The following is a 24776-nucleotide window of genomic DNA, read 5'->3' on the forward strand; positions in this document are numbered from 1 at the left end:
ATTATGGGTAAAACATGCAAAAGGGACATGGACTGGAAGTGAACAGCTTCGCCCATCCCTGTTCTCAGAGTGGGGGGTCAAAGCAAAATGAACTGGCGGAATGACAGCGGAGATGACGAAACCATAAAGCTTCCTCCACGGCTTTGTTCATCGCCAGAGTGAAACCCTGCATGCATGCATGCATGCATGCATTTTATTTCTGTACCGCCAATCACCACAGCTCTCTGGGCGGTTCAGAAAAATTAAAACTCAAAATGCAACAGGATAAAAACATGATGTACAATCTTTAACATATAAAAAATGTGGAACAATTTAAAATAGCTAAAGACAATGAACACCAGGACCTGATCAAACAACTGGAATTAAGAACCCCATCATATATGCTGTCAAATGCCTGGGAGTAGAGGAAACGCTTAACCTGGTGCCAAAAAGAGGGTCATGTTGGCACCAGATAACCTTTCCCAGGCTTCGACTGATCACTGGAAGGGCGAGGTCATCTCTGGTCACTAGGCCTACACGCATTGCTTCTCTCCCTTGAGGTATTGATATGACATCACCAGATTTCCATGCGTATGCCTATGTAGGTATGTTTTGTTATTACACTTGAATCAACTGGTTGCCTGGATCTATTCCAAACTTTGCACTCCCAAGGTGATGTCACATGATTTGCCAGATGTCTGAATCGCCCTGCAGGATCAATAAATATTTACTCAGAACATACACAGTAGGATACAATTATAGGATGCATAACCCACATTCAAGTCTGTATTAGAATCAACCCAAATGTCAAAAAAATTGTGAGCAAGCTTTCAGGTTTTCGAGAACACTTCTTCAGGCGGGATGGTAAGCAAAACGGGGCATGGGGGGAGAGGAAAAACTGGTTTGATGTTAAAGATGGAAAGTCCGCCTTTAATCAGAGCCTTTAAATGGAGTATAGGAAGAGATTAGATTAGGCTCTGCTCAGGCAATGAAGCAATCTAGAAATCAAGTGGAGGAAAGCGCGGCGCAAATACAGTCGAACACGAGCCCAGTCTGTGGCGGTGATGGCGGCGAAGAACCTATTGTTCACCACCACCACTGTCCCCTCTCAAAAACATCCAATGGCGCTTCCTCTAGTGGTTTGTGGCCTTTTGAAATCCGGCCCAGATGGTGATATGGCAGACTCTTTGGTTTCAGACTGACACGTTTGCTAGACATTTGAGGGCAAAACTGCTGGTATACATCATGATTTGGACTCCGCAGTTGGGACAGATCAATCCATGGAGGTGTCCAGAGTACTGTCTGGTCCTATGTTGCTAGATGAATTCCAGTTTGTGGGGGCCAAGGATGTGGAAAGGTGCATGATAAGGTTCAACCAACCACATGTTCGCTCAACCCTTGCCCCTTGTGGCTAATTACATCTGACAAGGAGAGAGCAGCTGGATGGGTCCAGGTGGTAGTCCTCTCCTCTCTTACAGAGAGAGTGGTCACAGCCACCTTAAAGGAGGCAGTGGTGTGACCACTCCTGAAGAAGCCATCACTGGACCTAGAAGATCTTGATAACTACAGGCCAGTGGCAGATTTTTCTTTTTGGGCAAGGCGCTTAGGTATGTGGTGGCTGACCGGATCCAGGCTTTCTTGAATGAGACTAATTTTCTGAGTCCATTTCAATCAGGGTTCGGGCCTGGTACAGCACAGAAACAGCCACAAACACCCTGTGGGATGACCTCTGGGGAGAGAGATAATGGGAGTGTGAGAGACAGAGGGAGTATAACCCAGTTGATTTGTGTTGACCTCTTGGAGGCTTTTGATTCCATTGACCTTCTGGAGCATTTGTCAGAGTTAGGTGTAGGCGGGACCACTTTGTGGTGATTCCACTTTTACTTGCATGGATGTTTTCAGAAGGGGTCTAGAGTGGGTTGCATTCCCCCTGAAAGATCCGGTGTGTAGCTTAGGGGTGCTCCTGGATCCATCACTGTCATCCACAGGAACCCTCCTTCAAGTGCACCCTCATTCTGTGTTTTGGAGGGTGGCAACGAGAGAGAGGGCTTTTTAGGTAGTGGCCCCTGCGCTCTGGAATGCTCTCCCAAGGGAAGCTTGCTTGGCACCCATCTTGCTTTTTGGTGCCAGGTGAAGACTTTCCTGTTCTCCCAGGCCTTTTAAATATTTTAAAGTCTTTGAAAGTATTCCTTTTAAATATTTTAGTGTATTTGTATTTTTTTATCCTAGTCCTGCACGAGATAAAGCTAATCGGTTTGGCTTCTGTTGACTGTTTATCTAGTATCTGTATATCTAAAAGTGGGGCCAGCTTGCATGTCACATGTGTTTTGTTTTGTTTTAAAGCATGCTTGAACTGGCCACTTTTATTTTGAAGAAAAACAGCCACAGGACCCTGCTTTGAATTGTGTTCTGGTCTGCACTGGCCTTGATGTATTTTTCCTGCAGATAATTTCCCTCCCCCTTGAAGGTGGTGTTTGCAGTCATCTCCAGCTTTGGTAATATAACAGCTTCCACATTTCTCTTTACTTCTGGTCTCTACCCAGCAAGGAACCTGTCTCAGGGCTGGAGAAAGATCTGAGTAACTGTTGGATTTTATATTTTTTAACAATGGGAGATCAGCCATTTATTCGTTTCTTTGTCCCAGCAGCCTTGGTGCAACCTGAGATCTGCATAGTGCCACTATGTGCACCTCACATCCGAGCAGTGAGATGTTCCAGGGGTTCCAGTGCTTACTCTGCATTCACTTTCCTTAGATGAGGGTCACTGGAAACTTAGGCCTTTTTTGCGATATAAAGTTTATTTACCCACATTTCAGTGGCTGAGTCTAAGGTCAGGATTCGCAGCATCAACACTCCAACAGACTCCTGCTCCCCATCAGATCTATCCCCCACCCCCAAATCCGCAGGGGAGCCCATCCATCCCTGCAATTGCCACTGCTATGCCAATGATTTTGCCACTGAAATCTGGGGGCGCAACAGCAAAAAAGCCACAATTTTACTTTAAAACAAGGTGTGTGGGGATCGTGCGCCTTGTTTTCAAGAAAAATCACACTCTGGGAGGCTTCCAGCATTGCGATTGTGCTTGCAAACAAAGCACGGGCCCCCTCAGCAGCTTGCTTTAAGGCAAAATACAACAATCTTTGCTGCCGCTGCGGCCACACCACAGAATCTCGGCAGCAAACTACCGATTTTTTTTTGCTGCTGCTACACAGCCGAATCTCGACAGCAGTGGTGGGGCACTGAGGAGCCACCAAATAGGCCGGGCACGCATGCGGCCTGTGGGCTGCATGTTGCCCACCCCTGATCCAGTGCATCCTTATCCAACCTGGTAACCTCCAGACGGAAGTTGTATTCCAACGTATCTGGAGGACACCAGGTTGGGGAAGGATGACTTAGTGATAGGGGATGGAACTCCAAAAGTAAAGTCCCATTGTTAGATGATAGAAAATCTTCCTCCGGTTTTAGGGTCCCTCTCATGACTGACTAAATGCAGAATTCTCAAAGACACAAAAAGCAGAGAAACCCTATAAGAGGGGCACATCCATTTTCTGCCTAATTTGAGGTACAAATTAAATCATATGTACAGCTTGGTATCAGAACTAGCTTTCTGATTCATAACCACAAACAAGATGGTTACCACACCTTGGAGTGGCAGCTGATCGTTAGACAATCCTGGTGACTAATATCCTGTTACAAGTTTACAAGTAGAGACCTGTGAAAATGTTGCTAAGAGAATGTATTTTTACCTTTACACAGTATACATTCTGCTTTCCCTGGCTCAAACTGGAAACACCAGAGAAGGTCTCTTGCTTGTACAAAGAGGAAACAGATTGCTGCAGCTCCCAGCAGTAGCAGTGAAGAAGGAACAGAGGACTCTATCCACCCAGAGCACTAGAAACCTCAGCACACAGGAAGTGGGGAGGATCGAAGCACCTGATCTCATGCGCACCCCCCCCCCAACACACCCTTGCTGTGGAGACAAGGAATCTGCAGCGCCTTGACCCTATCTCAACAGATGCAGTGTCCAGCCATACACTCACCCTTTCATCTCCTATGGCAGAACGAGGTGTGCCTCAGTGAAGGAGCGGGTGGACAATAGAGAGAGGTAGTCAAGGCAGGAGAGGGGAGGTACAATGAGAATTTTTGAGGCAAGTGGTACAACAAGTACACCCGCCCACCCCTTCTTCTCATAAATGCATCACTCACAGTGTGCCAGGTGGTTCCCCCTCGCCTTCCTTCCAGGTGAGCCAAGCCAACAAGCATCGATCTTCTCACAGTTCCTGTTTGAGCCCTTCACTAGTCTGGGGTTCCCCCTTCTGTGTTCAGTTTCCAAGGTTAAATACTGAGAAAGTAACACAAGTAAAAGGTTAAATACTGAGACCCCAAGGTAATAACCAGGTAGGCTGGGACCACCCTTTCAAATAACTGTAGGCCAGGAGTGCCCAGCCCACCCACCCCCCAATCCCAGTCTGAATTCCACCCCTGATTTAGGCAGCTTCCTGTCCTACCCACTGAAGCAACACCAGCTCAAAGGGTGTCACATTAATAATAAGTTGGCTGCTGGAACACAGATATTTGAACCCAAGTTGCTAACTCACTTCAAAAAATGAACTACAGTGGAACAATTCTTTTGTTTGAAGCTTTCACTCAGAAGCAGATCATTTTCTCTAGATTACTATCTTAACTAGATAGGCAGACAATTTCCTAGCATTACCTTGAACACAGACATTCAGAGCAGTACTTAATTTATAAAAGAACAGGTGCTAAGGCTTAAAGATCGATGGAAATCATGCCCTCTAAGCCAGGACCCCTTTCCCCTCATTCACCAATGAGGAAAAAGCACTCTGTACACACTCAGGGGCACTATTCTCTCTAGCCAGCCTGCAGGTCACTAAAAAATAGAAGTTCTCCTCTATGAGCTATTTGACAAATGTCAAAGTTCTGTAAATCAAAGCTGTGACATCTATTTACTATCTTTCCCAAAGATAAATTCCACAGGAGCTTCTCATTTCCAATTATGTTAAGACAACTTTAATTACAAACAGAGGCTTGCCAAGTGGGAAAGCATTAGTTTAAAACGGCATCATTTCAGTATTAAATTTGTTAAGCATGTAATTAATCAGAGATTTCACCACCAATTCTACTGATTGAGCTGCCACTCAAGCTGATCATTGTTCCATTTATGAAGCCTGCTTTGTTTAAGTCCGTTTATATTAAAACAATTAAAGGGGAGATTGCAATGCTTAGTACTCTTATATCTTTAAAACATATAGTTTAACACATGCAGCCATCACACTTTGTTGTTATTCTGTATACCCCATACCTGATGAGCTATACCATAAAGTCTGGAAACTTGCAACATTAACACAACCAGCTAGTTCAATAACATGTGAATTTTTATCCACACATTTGTCTGCCATTCTGTTGGACCATCACAGCTATGATGCCCTGAGCTAAGATTAGAAACCATCATGTATGGAGAAGTTACATTACCCATCTACCACCTTAGAGTACAGGCTCTGTGCTTTCCCTCTCGATCGCTAACTTCTGGCCTATGCATCAGTACAGTGATGTGTGAGACTTGAGATGTGGGAAGGCCAGCAAAGACAAAGTCTAAAGAGAGCTTCAATGCAAAGAATGGAGAGATTTCTTCCTGTGGAGTAATTCTGCCTCTGAAGAAATTGTGATGGGAAAATGGGAGTAACGGTGAGGAAGAAAGTGAGGTGGCTGCTAATAAAGAATAAACTCAACCTTCATAAGTTACTAAAGATGACCTACAGCTACTTATTGAAGGAATTAACAGCAGCACGCAGAGCTTACTGTTAAACTAGAGCAGAAAACTGAGCCCTGTACAAAGAGAACCGTCACTCTAGTTTGAACGGTTAAGACAGTGGGCGTAGCAATGAAACTGGATCAGAACCTTTGGGCAGGAGTGTGTGTCCATGAAAAGCAGAGGAAGACCGAAGAGTGTGAGAACAGTTCCCACCAGCATAATCGATGTTTTGGAAAATATGTAAACTTTCTTTTGTGATGACCGAGTCATCGAAACGGAGAATAGCGTTATGGCAATTGAGAGAGCCTATCATGTGGGAATACTCTCAAGTCTCTGCTCACCTGACAAACGTTAGCAAAACGTTTACTTCATTGCACCAAAGAATGGATCCAAAGAGAAGCTAGAAAGGGGATCGTTACACCTCCAGGACCATCACATACAAGTTTTCCAGGATCGCTCTGCAGAAACTCTGAAGACAGCGACAACTACAAGCAGTTACTGAATTCCCGAGGAAGGCTGGTTTTCGGTGCAGATGGAGCTTCCTGTTTAAGATTTTAATCACTATAATGGATCTGTCAGCTCTGTTACCAATCCCAGAACATAACAGAACAGCTCCTACACGAGATTTGGATACTGCCCTCCAATTTTGCTACTGGAGAATGCCACTGGGAAACAGGGTCCCCTCAAATGGGAAATTATCTCCTCATTTTGCCCTAAGAAAGAGATCAAAATCCTAGTTTGGTGACCTAAGTGTATACTGCAGGTCTGAATTCCAGGTGTTGAGATTCGGGGTGATAAATGTGGCAGTGGCAGCAGTTGCCCATGTGTAAACCATACTCAGGGCCCCTCACAGCCTGTTCTACCTTGCAAGAATGGTGTGTGTGTACATGTTCCTGTTCATTAGAGGCCTCGGCTAATGAGATGCTATTAGTAAGTGGTTCTTCTGACCAGATGTAGGATGCTCAACCTGTTCTGGATGGGGTTGCACTCCCTCTGAAGGAGCAGGCTCATAGCCTGGTGGTCCTCCTGGAGCCATCTCTGTCACTTGAGGCTCAAGTGGCCTAGGTGGCACCGAGTGCCTTCTACCAACTTTGGTTGGTGGCCCAGCTACACCCGTATCTGGGCAGGGATAACCTGGCTTCAGTTGTCTATGCCCTGGTAACCTCGAAGCTAGATTACTGCAATGTGTTCTACAAGGGGCTGCCTTTGAAGACAGTTCAGAAGCTGCAGCTCATGCAAAATGCAGTGGCCAGATTGATAACGGGGACTAGAAAGTCCAGACTCTGGCCTGCTTGCACTGGCTGCCTATATGCTTCAGAGCTCAATTCAAGGTGCTGATTTTAGCCTATAAAGCCCCATGCAGCTTGGGACCATAATACTTGACAGAGTACCTCTTCCAACAAGAATCTACCTGTACTCTACGCTCAACATCCAAGGTCCTCCTCTAGGTGCCTCCTCTGAGGGAGGCTCGGAAGGTGGCAACTAGGGGCAGGGCTTTCTCAGCGGTGGCCCCCCCAACAGTGGAATGATCTCCCCAGTGAGGCCTGCCTGGTGTCAACATTGTTATCTTTTCAGCACCAGGTTAAGGTCTATCTCTTTTCTCAGGCATTTGGCAGCATATGATGAGTTTTTAATTGCTCCCAGATCTGTTTTATGGTTATGGTTGACTGCTGAAAGCTGTTTTTAGGTATATGTTGTCTCTGTGTATGAGGTTTGTGTGTTTTATATAAATGGTTTTTAAACTTTGTATATTGTATTTTAATGTTTTTTAATCTTTGTAAACCACTCAGAGAGCTTCAGCTATGGGACAGTATAGAAATGCAGTCAGTCAATCAATCATACTAGTAGTAGCAGTCAAAATGAGCTAGCAGAGCGCTGAGGTGGCAGAATGGCCTGACCCAGTTCAGATTGCAGTTGGCAGAACTTTTCTTTTGATGCTCCTGTGTGTCAAACACTCCTTGAAAGTAGTAAATCAGCAGAGCCAGCAAATAGCTGGGATAGAAATTCTCTCTTTGCTATGCTCTTTTGCTATTTTTATGTGGAGCGGCAGCATTCAAAAATGCAATTCTCCCACTTGCAGTTTTAAATAGCTATATTAGCCTTCCCCAGCCTGGTGTCCTGCAAATGTTTTGGACTTCAGTTCCTCTCAGCTCTAGGTATCAAAGCTAATGGTCAGGAATGCTGGGAATTGTAGCCCAAAACATCTGCAGGGCACCAGGTTGGGAAAAACTGGGCTACATGAATATTACTGAATTTGGTACAGTAGCAGTAGGCTTCTTCTAAAGTTGAACAAATAAAAATAAAATTGAAAAGGTCATGAAACGACAGAGGTATGGGACAGGAATTGCATCACATATCATGAGTGATGGTTAAAGATATAACCAATAGCAAACTGGGGTAAGGATCACATAATTTCAACAAAAACATTTTAGCACTGCTTAAATGTATGCAAGTCAGACACTGGGAATAATGTGATCTCTCTGCACCATAATGTGCTACTTTTGATGAAAGATGTTTGGCTCCCCCTCAAGAAATGAGAAACAATTATGCATTTAACACTGTGTTAAGAAAGAAAGAAAGAAAGAAAGAAAGAAAGAAAGAAAGAAAGAAAGAAAAGACCCAGTTGTTTGAAAAGCCATTAAGTAAGCATATATTGAAACCTGTGAGAACTTTGGACTTGACAAGCTGTTAATTCTCACTCACTAACTTTTAAAGAGTGACCAGAAAAACACTGCTGCTGTATCAGACACATCACAGTTAGTGTAACACAGGACTTGCATACTTAAAAGATTACAGAACGCCCTGTGAGTCTTTAAAGTGCACCTCATTATGCAGTTCACTAATCGCCATAATGTGCACCATCAATAGCATTTGGGCAAGAAGCCAACAATGCCAAAACAATTCATGTCAGCGCTTCTGGCATTAAGAGTCTTGTGGAAAATGAAAAAGAGTCCTCTCATTCTCTCCTCGCTACCCGAGAAACCAACCATTCCGCGCTCTGTCTTGCAAAGGACATCAGAAAACATTTTGTTTGTTCAACATCTTTCCTGATGAGCTCTGGAGAACTCAGAACGTGCGCATGACTTTGTGACATTTTAGTTGGTCCTAATAAAGGTGATAGGATACTGTGGCTTTTGCATTTTGTTTTGTTATGGACCAACACTTCCCGCTTAATTTTTCCCTAAGGAAAAGGTGGCTTATGGACTGCGATACTCAGTGGTCTGACCAAATCTAGTGTTAATAGTCCCAGGTATTCATTTCATTAATTTACAATGTTTTATGAAGGCTGTGCAGTAACAATGTTCTCTTGATGGCACACAAAATATAAAATATTAAAATACAGTAAACACGAACAACAAAAACATAACATTACTTGCTGGCAGCAGAGAAAACAAAACCAAAGTATTCAGCATCGGTTTTGACATAAAAATAATGGATTAAAAATGGCAACCTGGTCTGGGAGCGTAAAAAGGGTTTTACATAGCACCAAAATGACCATAAAGGAGGTGCCAGGCGAGCCTCTGTGGAGGGCATCCAACCCCCCCAAAGGCGCTCTTCCTGGTAGATCTCCCCACTCCCCCCCCTTTTAAAGCGGGTAGTCAAGCCTTCCATTAACTGTGCTTATGATGACTTTTTACAGAACTCTTTCAATTACAACTAACAAATAGGAAGTTGTCATCAAATACCTACATTTTTCTTAGGAGGTTCAAGCTCTAGGGCCATATTTACTGATCATGCATTTCATAGGATTGCTGAACATCCATGTGTAGATCATGGGTAGGGAAACGTTTTTGGCCCGAGGATCTAATGGGTTCCACATGAGAACATCGAAGGTCACGTGCCCAAGCTGCTTGCCTGGACAGACACAACCCATTCACACACATGGAAAGGCAGTGAACTCCCTGTGGAGGGAGAGTCTTTCCCCAAGGATAGTTTGCCATTGCTGCAGGCTCACGAAGCACCACACAGAATGGAAAGGTGGCAAACTGCCCATGCAAGGAGAGAGCTTTTACCCCAGCGTTCTACATTGGCAAGGACAAAAATGATCCCCAAACCAAGGATTGGGGGGACGGGGGGGATTTTTTTGTTCCAAGCACTTTTTGTGTACAGAAAGAAAACTAAATGCGAATTGGCAGAAATCTGGGGAAACTGTCAGCTGCATGGTAGTAAACCATCTCTAGAAAGGAACATTGGGACTTACCGTGGTATGTGCATTGTCTGCCATGGCTGGAGGATAGCCTTGGATAGGCTGCTCCTCCCACTTGCTGTGATAGGCAGAAATATGCAAATTAGGCTTGTCGTGCGCTCCGTAGTGGAAGAGCAGCCTCCATCCAGGTTCTGAAAGTGCCACAGTGAAAGAGACAAAGGAGGGGAAAAAACCTTCAAAGCCCGAGAAGCACAGGACTAAACGTTAGGACTTTGAAACAGTAACAAATAACATGAAAAGCAGAGCAAATGCTAGCGGGTGAAGACCTTTTTATTCTCCCAGTATTTTAACATTTTAGCTTTTTAATCTTGTAGCCCTGGTGTTTTAAATCTCTGCATTGCTGCTACGTTTTATTCTGGTTGTATTGTTATACTGCAGTTTTAAGCTTTCATGTTTTATATTGTTTTATGCTGTGCTTTGTGGTTTTAATTTTTGTGAACCACCCAGAGAGCTTCACCGATTGGGTGGTATAGAAATGAAATAAGGAAATAAATACCTGTCAATCAGAAAACTACTAAACCTTACCCAGCACCAAGAAGTACTCACTCCAGCGAGGGAAGAATATCCTCCATCCACTGCAGAAAATGAACGTATCACAGAAAGTCCCAACGTTCCTCCCTTCTGCAGTGGAGGAAGAGATCCTTGGATTGGATATAGAACAGCGATACCCACAAAAGCAATATCCTTTTGGGCCCTTGCTGCTGACATCCCTGACATTTGCTCTACCTGCTGGAGTACCTGCCAACTGAAGGCAGCTTCGGCCAAGGCCAAGGCATCCAATTTATAGTGTTGCAGAAGGATGACACTGATTTTCACAGGGTGGCCCTGCCAACCACAACTAGAAGGCATTGGTGCTGGGGATGGCAGAGATGGTAGCAGTCCTCATGGAATGAGCAGATATCTCCCCAGACACAGCAGAAGTAAAGGCCCCATAGCACAGACAGATGCAGGCTTTGATCTACCTTGCTAGGGGCATTATGGAGACCCTCTGCCATGTTGTGTAGGCTGAAAGGAAATAAATAATGAGAGGCCTGAAAGACCTTGGTGTGTTTGAGGTAAACTCTGATGGCATGCTTGACCTCCAATTTGTGCCATACCTTCACAATAGGTTTGCCAGAATGGGGAAAAAGGGTATGTAACATCAACACCTACAGCCTGTGAAACACAGAATTGACCTTAGGAACAAAATTTGCATCCAGACACAGCACCACTGAGTCTGGGTGAAAAATGTACAACTCCCTGGCCACTAACACTCCTTCCCAGTTCTGATACCCTGCATGCCAAAGTTGTGTAGCCATACAGCCTCCAGCCCCTTAAAAGTGGCCAGTGGAAAAGCTGATATTTGCCTATTCAGAGGATTAGGGTACAGACCCTATTTCAGTGCAGCCTGGAGAAAGACAAGTATGAGCTTTAATCCCTGCCTTCACTACATCTATCTCTTTCCTTCTGTGCCACCTGGTGAAGGCCTCCAGGCCACTTCATAGATTCTGTTGGTGGAGGCCCTGCAAGAAGCCAGGATGCTATCTATGACCTTCTCCTTGTAGACCTTACACTCCAGCTTCAATCATTCAATAACCAGGCACATAGCTGGAACAATCAGGATCCATGTGTAGAAATGTTCCCTGGCTAAGGGAGTCCTGTTACACTGGAAGGAACTGAGACTGTTCTACTGCTAGTCACCAGGTGCAAAGAACAAGTCCTCTTTGGCCAGTTGGGGACCACTAGGATTAACTGCCCTCTCCACTCAAATTTTCTGGAGCACTCTTGCTATCAAGGCAGTCACTGGAAAGGCATACAGTAGATCTGAAAACCAGGCGATGCAGAAGGTCCATGCCTTTTGCGCCCTTTGCCCTGAACCTGCAAAAAAGCATAATTCCTACCTATCTGCTCAAAGTATGTTATCTCTGATACATCTCCCCAGCTCAGCTCTTCAAGTAGCACACCACTCTTTTGTTGATGTTCAGGATGTCATTGCCAAAGAACAAAAAGAAAATAAAAGAAATGAGAGAAAGAAAAAGGTGAACAAGCACACATCCAAGTCTTTAATACAAGTGCTGAGGGAGGAGATACACTTCTTGAGTCTGCAGAAGACATACAAATGAGAAAGGACTGTAAAAACTCTTGCAAGACAAGAGCTGATTCACACATTACTTACAAGAGTAAGTGACATGAGTGACTTGTGACTCCTATTGCTGTTCTTGTGCAGAAATATGTAGAGTGAGACTCAAGTATTTCACCTCTGGGGGATTAGAGAGCCCCAAATGACCTCTGAAGCGTAGTTCTCCCTGCAGGGAAGTGCATAAGGTACACTGCATACATCACCACAGAACTTAAGTAGTAGCACTCATCGTTTGTGCTGCTTCTTTCATTGGGATGGAGCAGAATTCTATTTACTGATTAATTTAGCTGCATGGAGCAGAATTCTATGAACTAGATGGTCCCTACTGCAACCCCTGAAAATCTAATCTGGAGGGTTCAGGGACCCTGTAGAACAGTGCTTCAGGTGGCCCTGGAGGCTGCAGAGGAAAGGGGAAATAGGTAAAATTCACCCCCTACCCCCTTTCTTAAATGGGGAATCTCTGCCAGTTCCTGGCTCCCTCCACCAATGGTAGAGGCCCTTGTGTTCATGGTGGGGCAACTCTGGATCCAACACAATGGGTAGTATCCAATACGGGCCATATGCACACAGCCAGCTCCACTAGGCCCCAGTCTGCAAGCTCACAGCCCAGCCAACCCAGGGCCGTGCACAGCCGCAATATCATGCTTCTGGGGGCAAGCCCTGACATGCGCAAAAACCCTCATTTCTGGAAGGGGCAGGTCACATCCCTTCCGGAAACGCGTGTTTTTGCTCAGGTTGGCACTTGCCCCTGGAAGAGTGATATTGCGGATGCATACGGACCTGGACTGGCAAAGCTGTGTGTGTATGGCCTGGGGCCGGCAGGGCTGGCCCCCACACTCATAGCTTCTATTGGATACTACCCATTATGTCCAGATAATGTATGGATTGGCTCTAAGATTAGAACTGAGTAGTCTGATCATCTTAGACAATCAGACTGAAAACAAGTGATGTATACTGAGGAGCATTTGAGAAGTGCTTCTTGTTGTTGTATGAATGAGAAGCACAGTCAATACCCTTCATGTTCCAAAGCAGTAACTTTAAAAATACTTGAAATTCCAACTGTCATTATTTTATTACTGTTTTGGCTACATTCTCTACAATTTCAGCAGCATCTTGAAGAGACAGTTAATGTATCCTTATGTACAATGAAAACAAAATGGCTTGCAACATCAGAAACAAGAGCCACAGTTTAACTGTACAATATTAAATGAAAAACCTGTGGTAATACAGCCTCCCTTTCTGCAACATGGACAAAGTTACTTACAGGTATTCAGCATTATGAGTGTGACAGTGAAAGGAGTCTTGTATGGGAGAGAGATACTGCATTCTGAAAAAAAGATTCTACCGTACAAGGCAGTTAGGAAATGTTTCACATTTTAAAGTATCTGTACAAGCCACAAGAAACATCTCTTTCGAGGAACATCTTCCCACCTTGTAGACAGAACTTCCAGAAACCGAGAATAACCATAAACAACTTCTACATCTATCAACGTGCTCCAGCTCAGGAAACTGACTTGAACTGTACTGTATAGTTCCAACACAGATCGGTTTTACATGCCTTGATTGTTGATGAATTATCTACTTTCAGTCTCTCTAGGACGTACAGTTGACTTGCACCTTAAGGAGGTCATTTGATTTTTTCTTTTTTTTTGCAAAAGCAAAAGCAACATCATTTAGCAGCAATTAAAAGCGCCTTCAATGAGACTTAAAAAAAATACAATATCCAATTAGAAAAGCCATACTTTAAACATTTGTACAGGAATAAGTTGCTGAAATTTTTAAACTGAAAATATGACATCTGTACAATACATTTACAATAGAGCTAGAAGGGAATTTGTCATTATCCTGCATAGAAACATTGAACATGACTGGTTAGCTTTTGGTTACACACATGGCCTTTGTATATCCCTCCTCAAAAGCCTGGGTAGCAGATACCAGTTGACAATACTGCTAAGTATCAAAATGCCATTTAAATAATTGAACTAGTTTTCAAACTAGCTTTTGCTACCCCACTGAAACTGCTATTTTTATTCCTTTGGAAATACAGGCAACCAACCCTCAAACAGTTTTCAAAGATTTCTCCCCAGCCCCCAAAATACTAAATCACATCTATTCAAAGAAATTAACATACACAGCTGTGTCACTCATCTTTGCTTTGGTTTTTTAAATATCGATGTCTTGGGAAGATTCTTTTAATTAGCTTTTTTTGTGTACAGGCCCGGTTTTTCTGTGCTCCATTTCTTTTCTTCTTTATTCAAATAATGAAAAACTACCCTCCTTATTAGAACTCTCCAGTATCAACCAAAAGAGTTTGTAAGTATTAAAAAGATTATTTACAGAGTTCCCCTCCCTACAAGCCCCAAACACATATTTTCTTCAGTCTTAAAAACACAGTACTTCTGCTTGGAGGCAACAAGCAATGCTGTCCTTCAATGTTTCCAACATGAAAGTCTGAAGTAAATGTAACCTTCTCAGACCATGTTGCAGTCCCATCATAGAAATGACATCTGTAGACAGACCACAGTATGAAAGCCCCATTGTGAAACTTGTCCTGCTGTGTCCACTAATCGAATGCTTTCAAATGAAAGTCCACTGCAGCAAAACTACATGAAGGCATCATGCAAGCCTTCTGTGTGAAGAAGTTTCAGTATGGAATAATGCTTGATATAGGTGGCGTGGGAGAGGCTGCCAGTCCAGTCATATGCAAGTTTCCTGAAGAATTTGATCTTCTCATGTGCGGGAGTAAGTAAGCATCATTAGCCAGCTGATGGACATCAAACCGGTCCTCCTTGCGGTATGCCAAGCAACGTCTGATAAAAGCCTGGGTGGGGGGGGGAAGAAAGAAATAATTAACTATAATCTTTAGACAATAAATGGGTTTTGCTTATGAACTGCCTCTTCTAGTGGAAAATCTGAGTGCTTTAAGATATTACAAAGAAATGTTTAAGTGGATCATTGGGTTCTTGATCCAACATGGATATACATTCAGTATCAGACACCCACTTATCCCAGGAAGCACAGCAATTAGAAGCATGAGCTGGAAGTCCCTAGTTCAAATTTTAGCTAATCTTCAATTCATCAGATGGTCATCAGAGCCAGTGTGGTGTAGTGGCAAGAGTGTTGGACTAGGAGCTGGGAGATCCGGGTTCTAGTCCCCACTCGGCCATGGAAGCTCACTGGGTGACTTTAGGCCAGTCACAGACTCTCAGCCCAACCCACCTCACAGGGTTGTTGTGAGGATAAAATGGAGAGGAGGATGATAATGTAAGCTGCCTTGGGTTCCTTGTAAGAGGAAAAAAGGCGGTGGATAAATGCAATCAATCAATCAATCAGTTTTCAAGAAGGCATGCTCAGCTGGAGGTTCCTCAGCCATCCCGTCATACACAATTTACAGAGTTGTGGGCATGAATGTATGAAGTACTTACGGCTGTTAATTGACATAGCACTTTCTCCCTAAGTATTAGTAAGTAAATACACGCAGGACCATAAATGAATTGCCCAATGATGTTTAAAAATGTATGCACCCATTGTGAGCATCAGATTTTAAAAAATGTATTATTAATATTTATATACTGCTTTATCTGCTGAGGCTTTTATAACAGCAGGAGTAAGAAAGTACTACAGTCCAGTTCTGGTTTGTTTATTAGGTGTCCATCTTCATAAAGGCAGAGATCAAAGTATCTTGCTGACCTTCTTCACAACCTAATTAATTCTGCAATTTAGAGAGCAATCCTATGCTGTGTGTGTGTGTGTGGGGGGGGCAAAATGTGCCTCCCGCTCTGCACTGGACACTGGTAAGCCTCCACATTCGGAGGCTTACAAGTACCGTAGGACTACACCCTTAATGGCTTCTTATTTTCAGCTTTCTACCCATCCCTATCTGCTTGTCTATTCTACATCTGTAACATGACACCATATTATTGGGAAAATTCCTTCAAGGACAGGTAATGCCAAACTCAGCAGAAATTGTTTGATGAAGAGTCAATCATTAAGTCAATAATTAAAAAAGGAGAGAATTTCAAAAATGTTACAAAAAAAACAAGGGCTTGGAAACAGGATTGCTAGATTTTAGTTAAAGCAAATTTCTGGTCTTGTGGCTGTAAAATGTGTGGAAGTATGCAGGCACTCTACACAAAAAGCCACCTTTCAAGCGGTTCAGAGTGAGCCCTAGATCAGATATCCCTTTGATCTGATCCAACAAGGTAATTTTTACATATAATTATCATATAAGTGCAACTGTATACCTTTTAAAAGGTAAAGGATTTATAGTTGCATTACTTACAGCATGATTAGAAAAACAGCATTTTTATTCCCACACTTTAGTATTCATGCGCATAACTTAGAGAGATACTTATTAGCCTAGTTTATGGTGGCAGAATTTTCATTTACTGGCATCCTCTATACTTAAGGTATTGCGTTCTGTACTAATGAAATCTCAAGTTAACATGCAGAATACAATGTGAGTAGTCACTAATCTGAAATTTTGTCAGAAACCTGGGTGAGAGCCCAAGGAAAGAATGGAAGTATAGAGCAGGGTGAGTAAAAGGCCAGACTGACAAGGATAAGAAGCCTTAAGAGAAGGCACAGTAGACGATACCACCTAAAAAAAAAATCTAAGCCCAGAAGCGCAGTGCAAGCTCACTCTTGCATAGCTCACAGAAACTGTTTATCTTGGGTGGGGTTAAACAGAAAAAATCTCCATTACCGCTTCCAAATAAAAGTAGCACACTGTGAGGATTAATAGTTGTATTTAATTTAAAAAGTTCTTAATGGATAGGTAGAGTGAAAATGTAACCTCTTCCTTTGCTGCACAGAAAGTAATGAGGCTATGGCCACATTTGCATGAAACGGTAAACCAGGACTCTGAGGAATCAATAAGCTGCATGCTCGTGCATGCAGCCATTTTTCTCCCACTTAGCTCTCCCTGCTACTATGAGCTGCAAAACAAACTAGGAATGTTTTTTTTAGCTTGTCAACTGAACAGGGGATCCTGGCTTATTATTTCCAAACAAGCCATTCCTGCCTTTCCATGCTGCGCAGTGAGAACGGGTTGGCCCATGCATGACACTAAGCCATAGTTTAGCACTAATGCATGAGCTTGAACAAGACTGAGAAAGCCAGGGGAAGGATTTGCTAGTGCTTAGTTTCACTTTCAAAAAATCCTGGCTTGTCATGGCTTACAACAGATTGTGGCTTACAACAAACTCTGGTTAATTAAACAAGCCAGCTTCATAACCCATGGTTTGAAGCTAGCTTGTTTAGAAAATGACTAGAGTTTGTTTTAAACAATGATCTCCAGTTTGTATGTAATGAGAAGCCAGGACTCTGTAGGAGAAGGTCGGGGGAGTACATGAGCATGAGGTTTTGCTTGGGCTTGTTCTAGCTCATGCAAGCAGTGATAAACCATGGTTCAGCATTACATACAAGCAGCCAATTATGTCTGTGCTAATCCACAATGGCAATTACGCACTCAAAATAGCTGAAATTATAACAACAATTTAAGATTTTCTAGAAGGAAAAGCAGTAATGAAGGGATAAATCCAGTTGTGCTAGCAGGACTTTGTCTCTCTTCCCTCCTTCAGCCCTCTGTGCCACCCAAAAATCTGCTCCAAAGGGTTTTTCCCAGATCTCTGGAGGAGATTTTGAAAGTGCTGGAGGAGGGGGGAAATCACTGTCATTGTCAATTGCAATGACAGCATTGGATACATACCAAGAATAAAGGATAACTTAAGTGGACACATCTGTTTAATCATGTTGGAGTATCAAAATAGTTTAAAATGATCAAAATATTTTCAATAAACTTGAAAACAAGATGCTGCAACCTGAAATAATTGCCTATTTTCACAGTTAATTAGCAACCTCAAAGACTAATTAACTTCCCAACAGATCAATATTTCAAAAATATGTATGAAAGAATATGAAAATGAGATTTCAGGGAAATGATTAAATGTTTAATATTTTATAATACGTATACACAATTTTGTGTAAACACACTTTCCACAAAAGTTATTTCCAAATTTATTTTACTTTGCTTTCAAATTTCTTTACTGACATACACGAATTAAAATATGCTTGTGTTATATAAAAAAATTACATACATTTTGTGTTGAAGATTGCCTCTAAACTTTATCTTCGATAGAGCCTTGACCCTGAAACAAATTCCATCCTGATATAGATTATATCACATACTATCAACATGTACAGTCTATGAACATTACCTTAGCTTCATTGCTCACAACAGGCTTCACTGGAAACTGTACTTCAGTGGCTTTTAATATTGTATTTTCTTGTAGTATATCTTGTTGGGACTGGTTATGACCAAATGGCTGGAGGGGGAGAAAAATGTTCAGAATTCATAATGCTAAATGTCCAAACACCTTTCTAAGGGGAAAAAAATCAGCACCACTGCTGTTTAAATTCTAAAATTATGCCAGTTTAAAACAAGTTTTGAGTGTTGGGAAAGATAAGTGGGCATAGGCTGAATAACTATCTACTTGAAAAAAATATTTTCTGAAAGGAGCACAATGGAATAGACAAACTTTAAAGTAGAAAACTTTTAAATAATGAAAAGCTCCATATTTAAGGATTTATTTGTACCTTTCGTCCATATAGACACTGGAAAAAGATTACTCCAACTGACCACACATCCACCTTGTTAGAAATCTTTGGTGGCTCTTTGCCCACAACAAAGCACTCTGGAGGTAAATACCTAAAGAAAGAATGGACAGACAGAACAATGGAAAAAGGCTCAGTCACTATCAAAAATTGCCAGGAGTCCAATGTTTCAATTCAAAATGGGTTTTATCTGTTGTAATCATTGCTGTTCTTAGGAATTTAATGGATTATACACAGTCAGTTTGCATGTAACTCCAAACCAGAGCTTCGGCTATTGGGCGGTATAGAAATGAAATGAAATAAATAAACAAACAAACAAACAAACCATGGCACGATTCTAAAAACTAAGGCTCATGCACTCCCTCCTCTTTTCTCCTGACTTCCCAGTTTGGACAAACCATAGTTTGCTGTTACATCTCAATTAGCAAGCAATGGTTTGTACTTCCTCTGCAAACCAGGACTGGAAACCCACTTCACATCAGTGGTCTCAAGGTCGGGGTTAGTTAGTAAGCACAAATTCACAATATCAGATATAAATAACTATGGTATGGCCAATCTAAGAAACAAGGGGGGGAATCTGAGAGTAGGAGCCCAAAGTTCAGAGAGGATTATCAAACCATGGTGTGGCTGTTACAGAACAAAGGACTGGCATATAAGTTACCTTGACTGCAGACAGAAGGAAGGTTAGATAGACATTTTAAAGCTATCTGATTTAAGCAAGCATATATTATTCAATAAAACTATGAATAAAATAATAAAATAATGCATTCAATGGGCAATACCTCTAGCGCAAAAGCAATAGCATTAGCTGGCATGACAGGATTCACAGGAAAAACCATTGCACCAGCTAATCGTATTGGTGTTGTGTTAGTGGTCCCTTATACTAGCATGATATAATTTATGTTAGAATTTGTGTCTACTTGGATATTGCCCAATATATTTTATTCAAATAGATATTAGTGTCATGCTGTTTCCGATCATTTTAACAGTGAAGCACATGACAATTTCCACAAACAAAATAGAAGCGAGGACAGCTATACCGAATTGAAAAGTGATATCTCTGCCAATAAGCTGTATCTCTCCCCCTTTTCAACAATGACCAAATACTTTACGTTTAAGAAACTAAACCAAGCTTTGTATTTAGGGAAGGTGATTATTCCTCAACTAGAAACCAGACAACAGATCCCTGGAATAACTTTAATGGACATTTTCACAGTTGTGATTTAATTCTGTTGTTTTATTAATCTATTAGAAGAGAAATTCTGTACTGTTAGGATATAAACTGAATTAACCAAGGACATCACACATTAACCAAGAACATGCAGCTGCAACTGACAGTTCCCTGGGACTGCAGACTCTGGCCTCATCCATTGGCTGGAGAACTGAGGGCCACTGGGGGGCTGCACCTCCTGCCTCCCAAGAAGAACATCATTGCAGGGGGGACACCAACCTGGTCCCATACATCAGTCAGCAATGTATTTGCTTTCCTTCCCCTCCTCCCTACCAATCCCTTTTCCTTTTGTGCCGTGTCTTTTAGATTGTAAGCCTGAGGGCAGGGACTGTCTTAATATTCATCTTTGTAAGACACCCTGGGAGCCTTTTTCGGCTGAAGAATGGGGTAAAAACACCCCCTAAATAATTCCCTTCTGTTTACTACATCTTTATGACAGGTGCATACAAGTAGTCTTCATAGGAATAAGCATTAGATTTAGCAAATGGAAAATAATAATTACCAGTATGTCCCAGCCCCTTGTGAAGTTAGGTCCATTCCATCGACACCATAGCTATCATCATCCATTATTTTAGACAGACCAAAGTCTGTGATTTTTATTTCTCCACATGCTGTTCCATCTACCAAAAGTATGTTTCCTATCAAGACACACAGACTTTATTTAAAAAACATGAGTCTAGCCCCATAACGGTGCACAATCTTCACATTTCATTCAGATGAGGAGAATGATGTAGTTTTACAGAACTGAAATGCCCTAAACAAAGGCACATCAAAAGTCACATATGAATGGATTATTTGTGGAACTTTTCCATGTATCAGCTTTTTAAAAAAAACATCCTGTGAGAAAAGGCGTTTTTGTCTCAATCATCCCTTGGGAAATGTGTGTCTTGGAATTCCAACGAACATCAAGCATTTAGTTAAAAGTCAAGCCTTCCCAAGATTCAATCTCACTGTATTTACTATATACTTCATAGATGTGTCTAATCACCATGGATTTCCTTTCATACTGCACCTTTGGGTGCCATAAAATACTATTCCATTTGCCTTAGTTAAGTTTCTGAAACAGTTTTGATAACTCCTTCATTCACTGAGTAATACACAAGGACAAAAGCCTCAAGAACTGTGTGAAAGAAGAGTGGCTGCAACATGATTTCTTGCGTATTTAAAGGCAAAACACATGATTAACAGCTTCTTGTGTAGTGAAGTCAATTGGTGTTTTACAGTACACTACAAGGAGCAAAACAACATTTTATTCAAAAAGGAACATGTTGGCCATATGAAAAAATTCCAAAATCCGTATGAGGGGAACCCTTTTATTAGGCCAACTCAAAGGTCACAAAACAATGCATAAATTTTCAAGATCTCCAAATATCTTCATTATGCAAGATGTTACAAAAAGCAAGTACTGGAGAGAGGAAGGTAAAAAAGGCTGACTTCATGTTGAACTCATGAAGTCTGCATGGTCAGAGTCTTAAGATGAAATGTGTGCAGGGGTTGCAGATATTCATTCCTCGTAATGATATATATTTTTACACACATCAAGTACTCCAACTGACGGTTCAAAACGTAATTTGAGGAAGAACTTCAATCCGCATTCAAAGATGATTATACTTTTATTGCTACTTTAAGCTATTTCTAATGATGTTATAGCTAAACCAGACCGAGAGCATATGCAGTGGCTTGAACGCAGTGCATTCAACTATTGCAGTTGAATGCACTGAGGAATATGGAAGATGGAAAACAAACAAAAGAGGTCAAGAAAAATGTATTAGTCAATAAATAAAATAAGTAGTAATATTAGTAAGTAAATATAGGAAACAGAGGGGGCACAAATTTGCCTTCAAGTGGACAGCAGAGAATAAGCATGGGAGGCTAGAAAAAGGACAGTGTGGCAAGTGAAAAAAATATGATGAACTGATAACAAAAGGAACATTTCTATAAAAGATTAGAGGCAATGGAACATTTTCTCTCTCTCTAAATTGACACTAGAACCCTTTCCTATGTTCCAATTAGTATTAAAAATCAAAACAAATGTGAACTCTGATGAATTTAGTAAAGAAAAAAATACAGAGGCAGTCGCCCCATTAGGAAGAACAAAGAGAAGAACACGTTTCAGAAACATGATATACAATGCCTGATGTCTCAGTGTTTTGCAGTAGTTCTGATTTACCTGGCTTAAGATCATAGTGTATTATAGGCGGCTTAATCTCATTGAGATATCGTAGTGCATTCACTATTTGCATTACAATGGACCTAGCTTCTTTCTCTGTCATTAGTTTATGTTGCTTGAGATAGAAATCCAAGTCATTGCCTTCACAATATTCTAATACTGTACAAAACCTAGAAAGGGAAAAAAATAAATTTAAGATTACTTAAGAAAACAAAAGCCATCTAATTATTCAACCACACAAGAAAAATATGAACATAATTTGATGCAGCGTTTCATCATTATACTTTACTTTATAATATTTAAAAATACTAAGCTAGCAAGGCTGAACACTGCACCACATTTAAATTATGTAATATTCAGCCCAAATTCTTGAAGTAAGGTATTAAATTATTCCAACTGCTCTAAAAACAAAAAAGGTGTAATTTTGTATACTTACGTATCTGTATCCAGGGAGAAGTAGTCATAGAGTTTTACTATCCTTGGATGATCCAGTTCTTTGTGTATTCTATACTCTCTGCAGGCATGCCTAAAAGAAGGAGATAATTATTCATGTCCAGCAGAATGCTATTTTAACTTGCTAAAAAGACAAAAAGGTATTTAAAAAATAAAGCTTACTTATGGTAGTTTTCCTTCTTCTCATCTCTCCAGCTTTTGTTAAGCTGATGTATCTTCACAGCAGCATATCTTTGTTCATAGAGATCAAACGCCTACAAGACCCATTGGGTGAAAACAGTAGGGAAAAAATGAAGTGTTGTGTTTTTTTTTTTAAAGCGAGTAACTTAAAGCTTCAAACAAATATACACATTTAACATAGCTTCCCTTTATTATGAGATGCAGTGAAGTATATTTATTAGGGTTGGCAATACAGAGTACAGGAAGTTCAATAAAGTTTGAGAGATAAAATATAATGCATTACATTCTATCCAACAGTTCTACAATTCAACAGTAAAAAACAATAACCCTGAATTCTACTGCAGTTTCTCAGAAGCTTTCCACTAATGGATCTACTATTGTTAATGGTCTCAGAACAGTCAAAGAATTTGTCCAGCACTTTTATAATCATGCAAAATTAGTATTATAGGTTTGTGCTTATTTCACCAAACTGTTCACAATCCGCCTCTGGGGCTGTTCAGAAGAACCACCCTTTCCCCATCACTTCTACACATTCTAAGATTTGTTTGGAAGCAAAACAATCAGGCCATCTTGTACTCTGAGCATTCATTTCCAATAGTGATAAGTACTAGCATATTTATAATTTGATATTCTTCATTTGAACTAGATCACATATTTCTATTTCACAGAATTGAAACGGAGGCTTAGACCCAGTGGGTAGTCCAATACCAAATAAATTTCTCAGGTCTCTCAAATCCATCACCAAACTTTCCCACTCCCACCCCCCGGTCCTACTACAGCCTTATTCTTTTATTAGTCGTGTCAGATCAGAAAACCTACTTATAGACAGTAGTAAGAAAGATTGTATAACATACAAATATACAATCAACCCGGAAAAATGAGACTGCGAGGCAATCATCATTTTACACACATACACACACACACACACACACACACACTGTATATTAGTGTAGTATGTAGACATCAACACACCCTTTGGGCTTGATCCAATCCTACTATGGGCTCCTCATAGGTCATAACACAGCCCTGCTCTGCACACACACACACACACACGCACGCATGCACACACACACAGCATTCAGTGGCACCATTCTATGCTATTATAAAGAATAGAGCTCACAATCCTTGAGTGAGGAGATATGGGAGATTTGCACAAGCCTCCCATTTCCTGTAATGGTCCGATGTTGCCAGGGCAGAGACGGAGAAAAACATGGCTGTGGTATGCCCTATGGGGATCTTTTGGCACATGAGTGCTGACCGTGGTCTGGTGCTGCACATGCACAGTCTCTTTCTTATTTATGTATTTGTTACATTTCTATACCGTCCAACAGTCAAAGCTCTCTGGGCAGTTCAAGAAAGGACTGCCTGAAAGGACTGCCTTCTCCCACATGAATCTGCCCATGAATTGAAATCTGCTTTGGCGGGCTTTCTCTGGGTGCCCCCACCTCCTGAAATTAAGCAGGAGGCTACTAGAAGAGTCTTTTAGGTGGTGGTGCTTAAACTACTGATCACCCTCCCTAGACATGCGCCACCCTAGCACCTTCCTTACTGCTTTTTTAGGAACTAGGTGAAGTCCAGCCTCCTCTGCATTGAACAGCTTTTACCACTTTCTGGAGACCTTTAATTGCCTTTAATGCAGGAGTGGGGAACATGCAGTCCTCCAGATATTTTTTGTCTTTAACTGCTATGATCCCTCTCCACTTGGTATGTTGCCTAGGGCAGATGGGAGTTGCAGTCCAACAACATCTGCAGGACCACAATTCCCCCCCGCCCCGCTTTAATGCATATTGATGGTTAAATAGATTTTACTAGTTGGGTTGTTTTATCTAAGGCTTTTATAGGGTTTAGGGAGCAATCCTATGCATGTTTTCATAGAAAAAAGTCCTACAACTTCCAGCATGTCCCAGCCAGCATACTGGGAATTGTAGGACATTTTTCTGTCTAAACATGCATAGGATTGTGCCTTCAATTGTTTTAATCTTGTCGTAAGTCACCTTGAGGCCACTGTAGATTACAGAGGATAGAAATCTAATGAAGACATAGTACATAT

General features: G+C 41.6%; 1 protein-coding gene across 2 annotated transcripts in view; it reads right to left on the bottom strand.

The window, feature by feature from the left end:
* Window positions 1-9868: 9868 nt before the first annotated feature.
* The window catches only part of TLK1 (tousled like kinase 1), a 94382-nt gene continuing 79474 nt past the window's right edge, over window positions 9869-24776 (bottom strand). For both annotated transcript variants that reach the window (XM_084812577.1, XM_084812567.1), the window contains exons 15-21: window positions 22709-22800; window positions 22530-22619; window positions 22094-22263; window positions 20426-20561; window positions 18675-18786; window positions 18296-18403; window positions 9869-14898 (exon numbers count right to left, since the gene is read on the bottom strand). In XM_084812577.1, coding sequence (XP_084668703.1) covers window positions 14722-14898; window positions 18296-18403; window positions 18675-18786; window positions 20426-20561; window positions 22094-22263; window positions 22530-22619; window positions 22709-22800 — 885 coding nt within the window. In that variant the 3' untranslated portion in view covers window positions 9869-14721. The remainder of the gene's footprint in view (window positions 14899-18295; window positions 18404-18674; window positions 18787-20425; window positions 20562-22093; window positions 22264-22529; window positions 22620-22708; window positions 22801-24776) is intronic.

This window comes from Heloderma suspectum, chromosome 1 (genome assembly GCF_057233095.1).
Source record: "Heloderma suspectum isolate Gila_16-S chromosome 1, 16-S_ref, whole genome shotgun sequence".
Classification (NCBI taxonomy): domain Eukaryota; kingdom Metazoa; phylum Chordata; class Lepidosauria; order Squamata; family Helodermatidae; genus Heloderma; species Heloderma suspectum.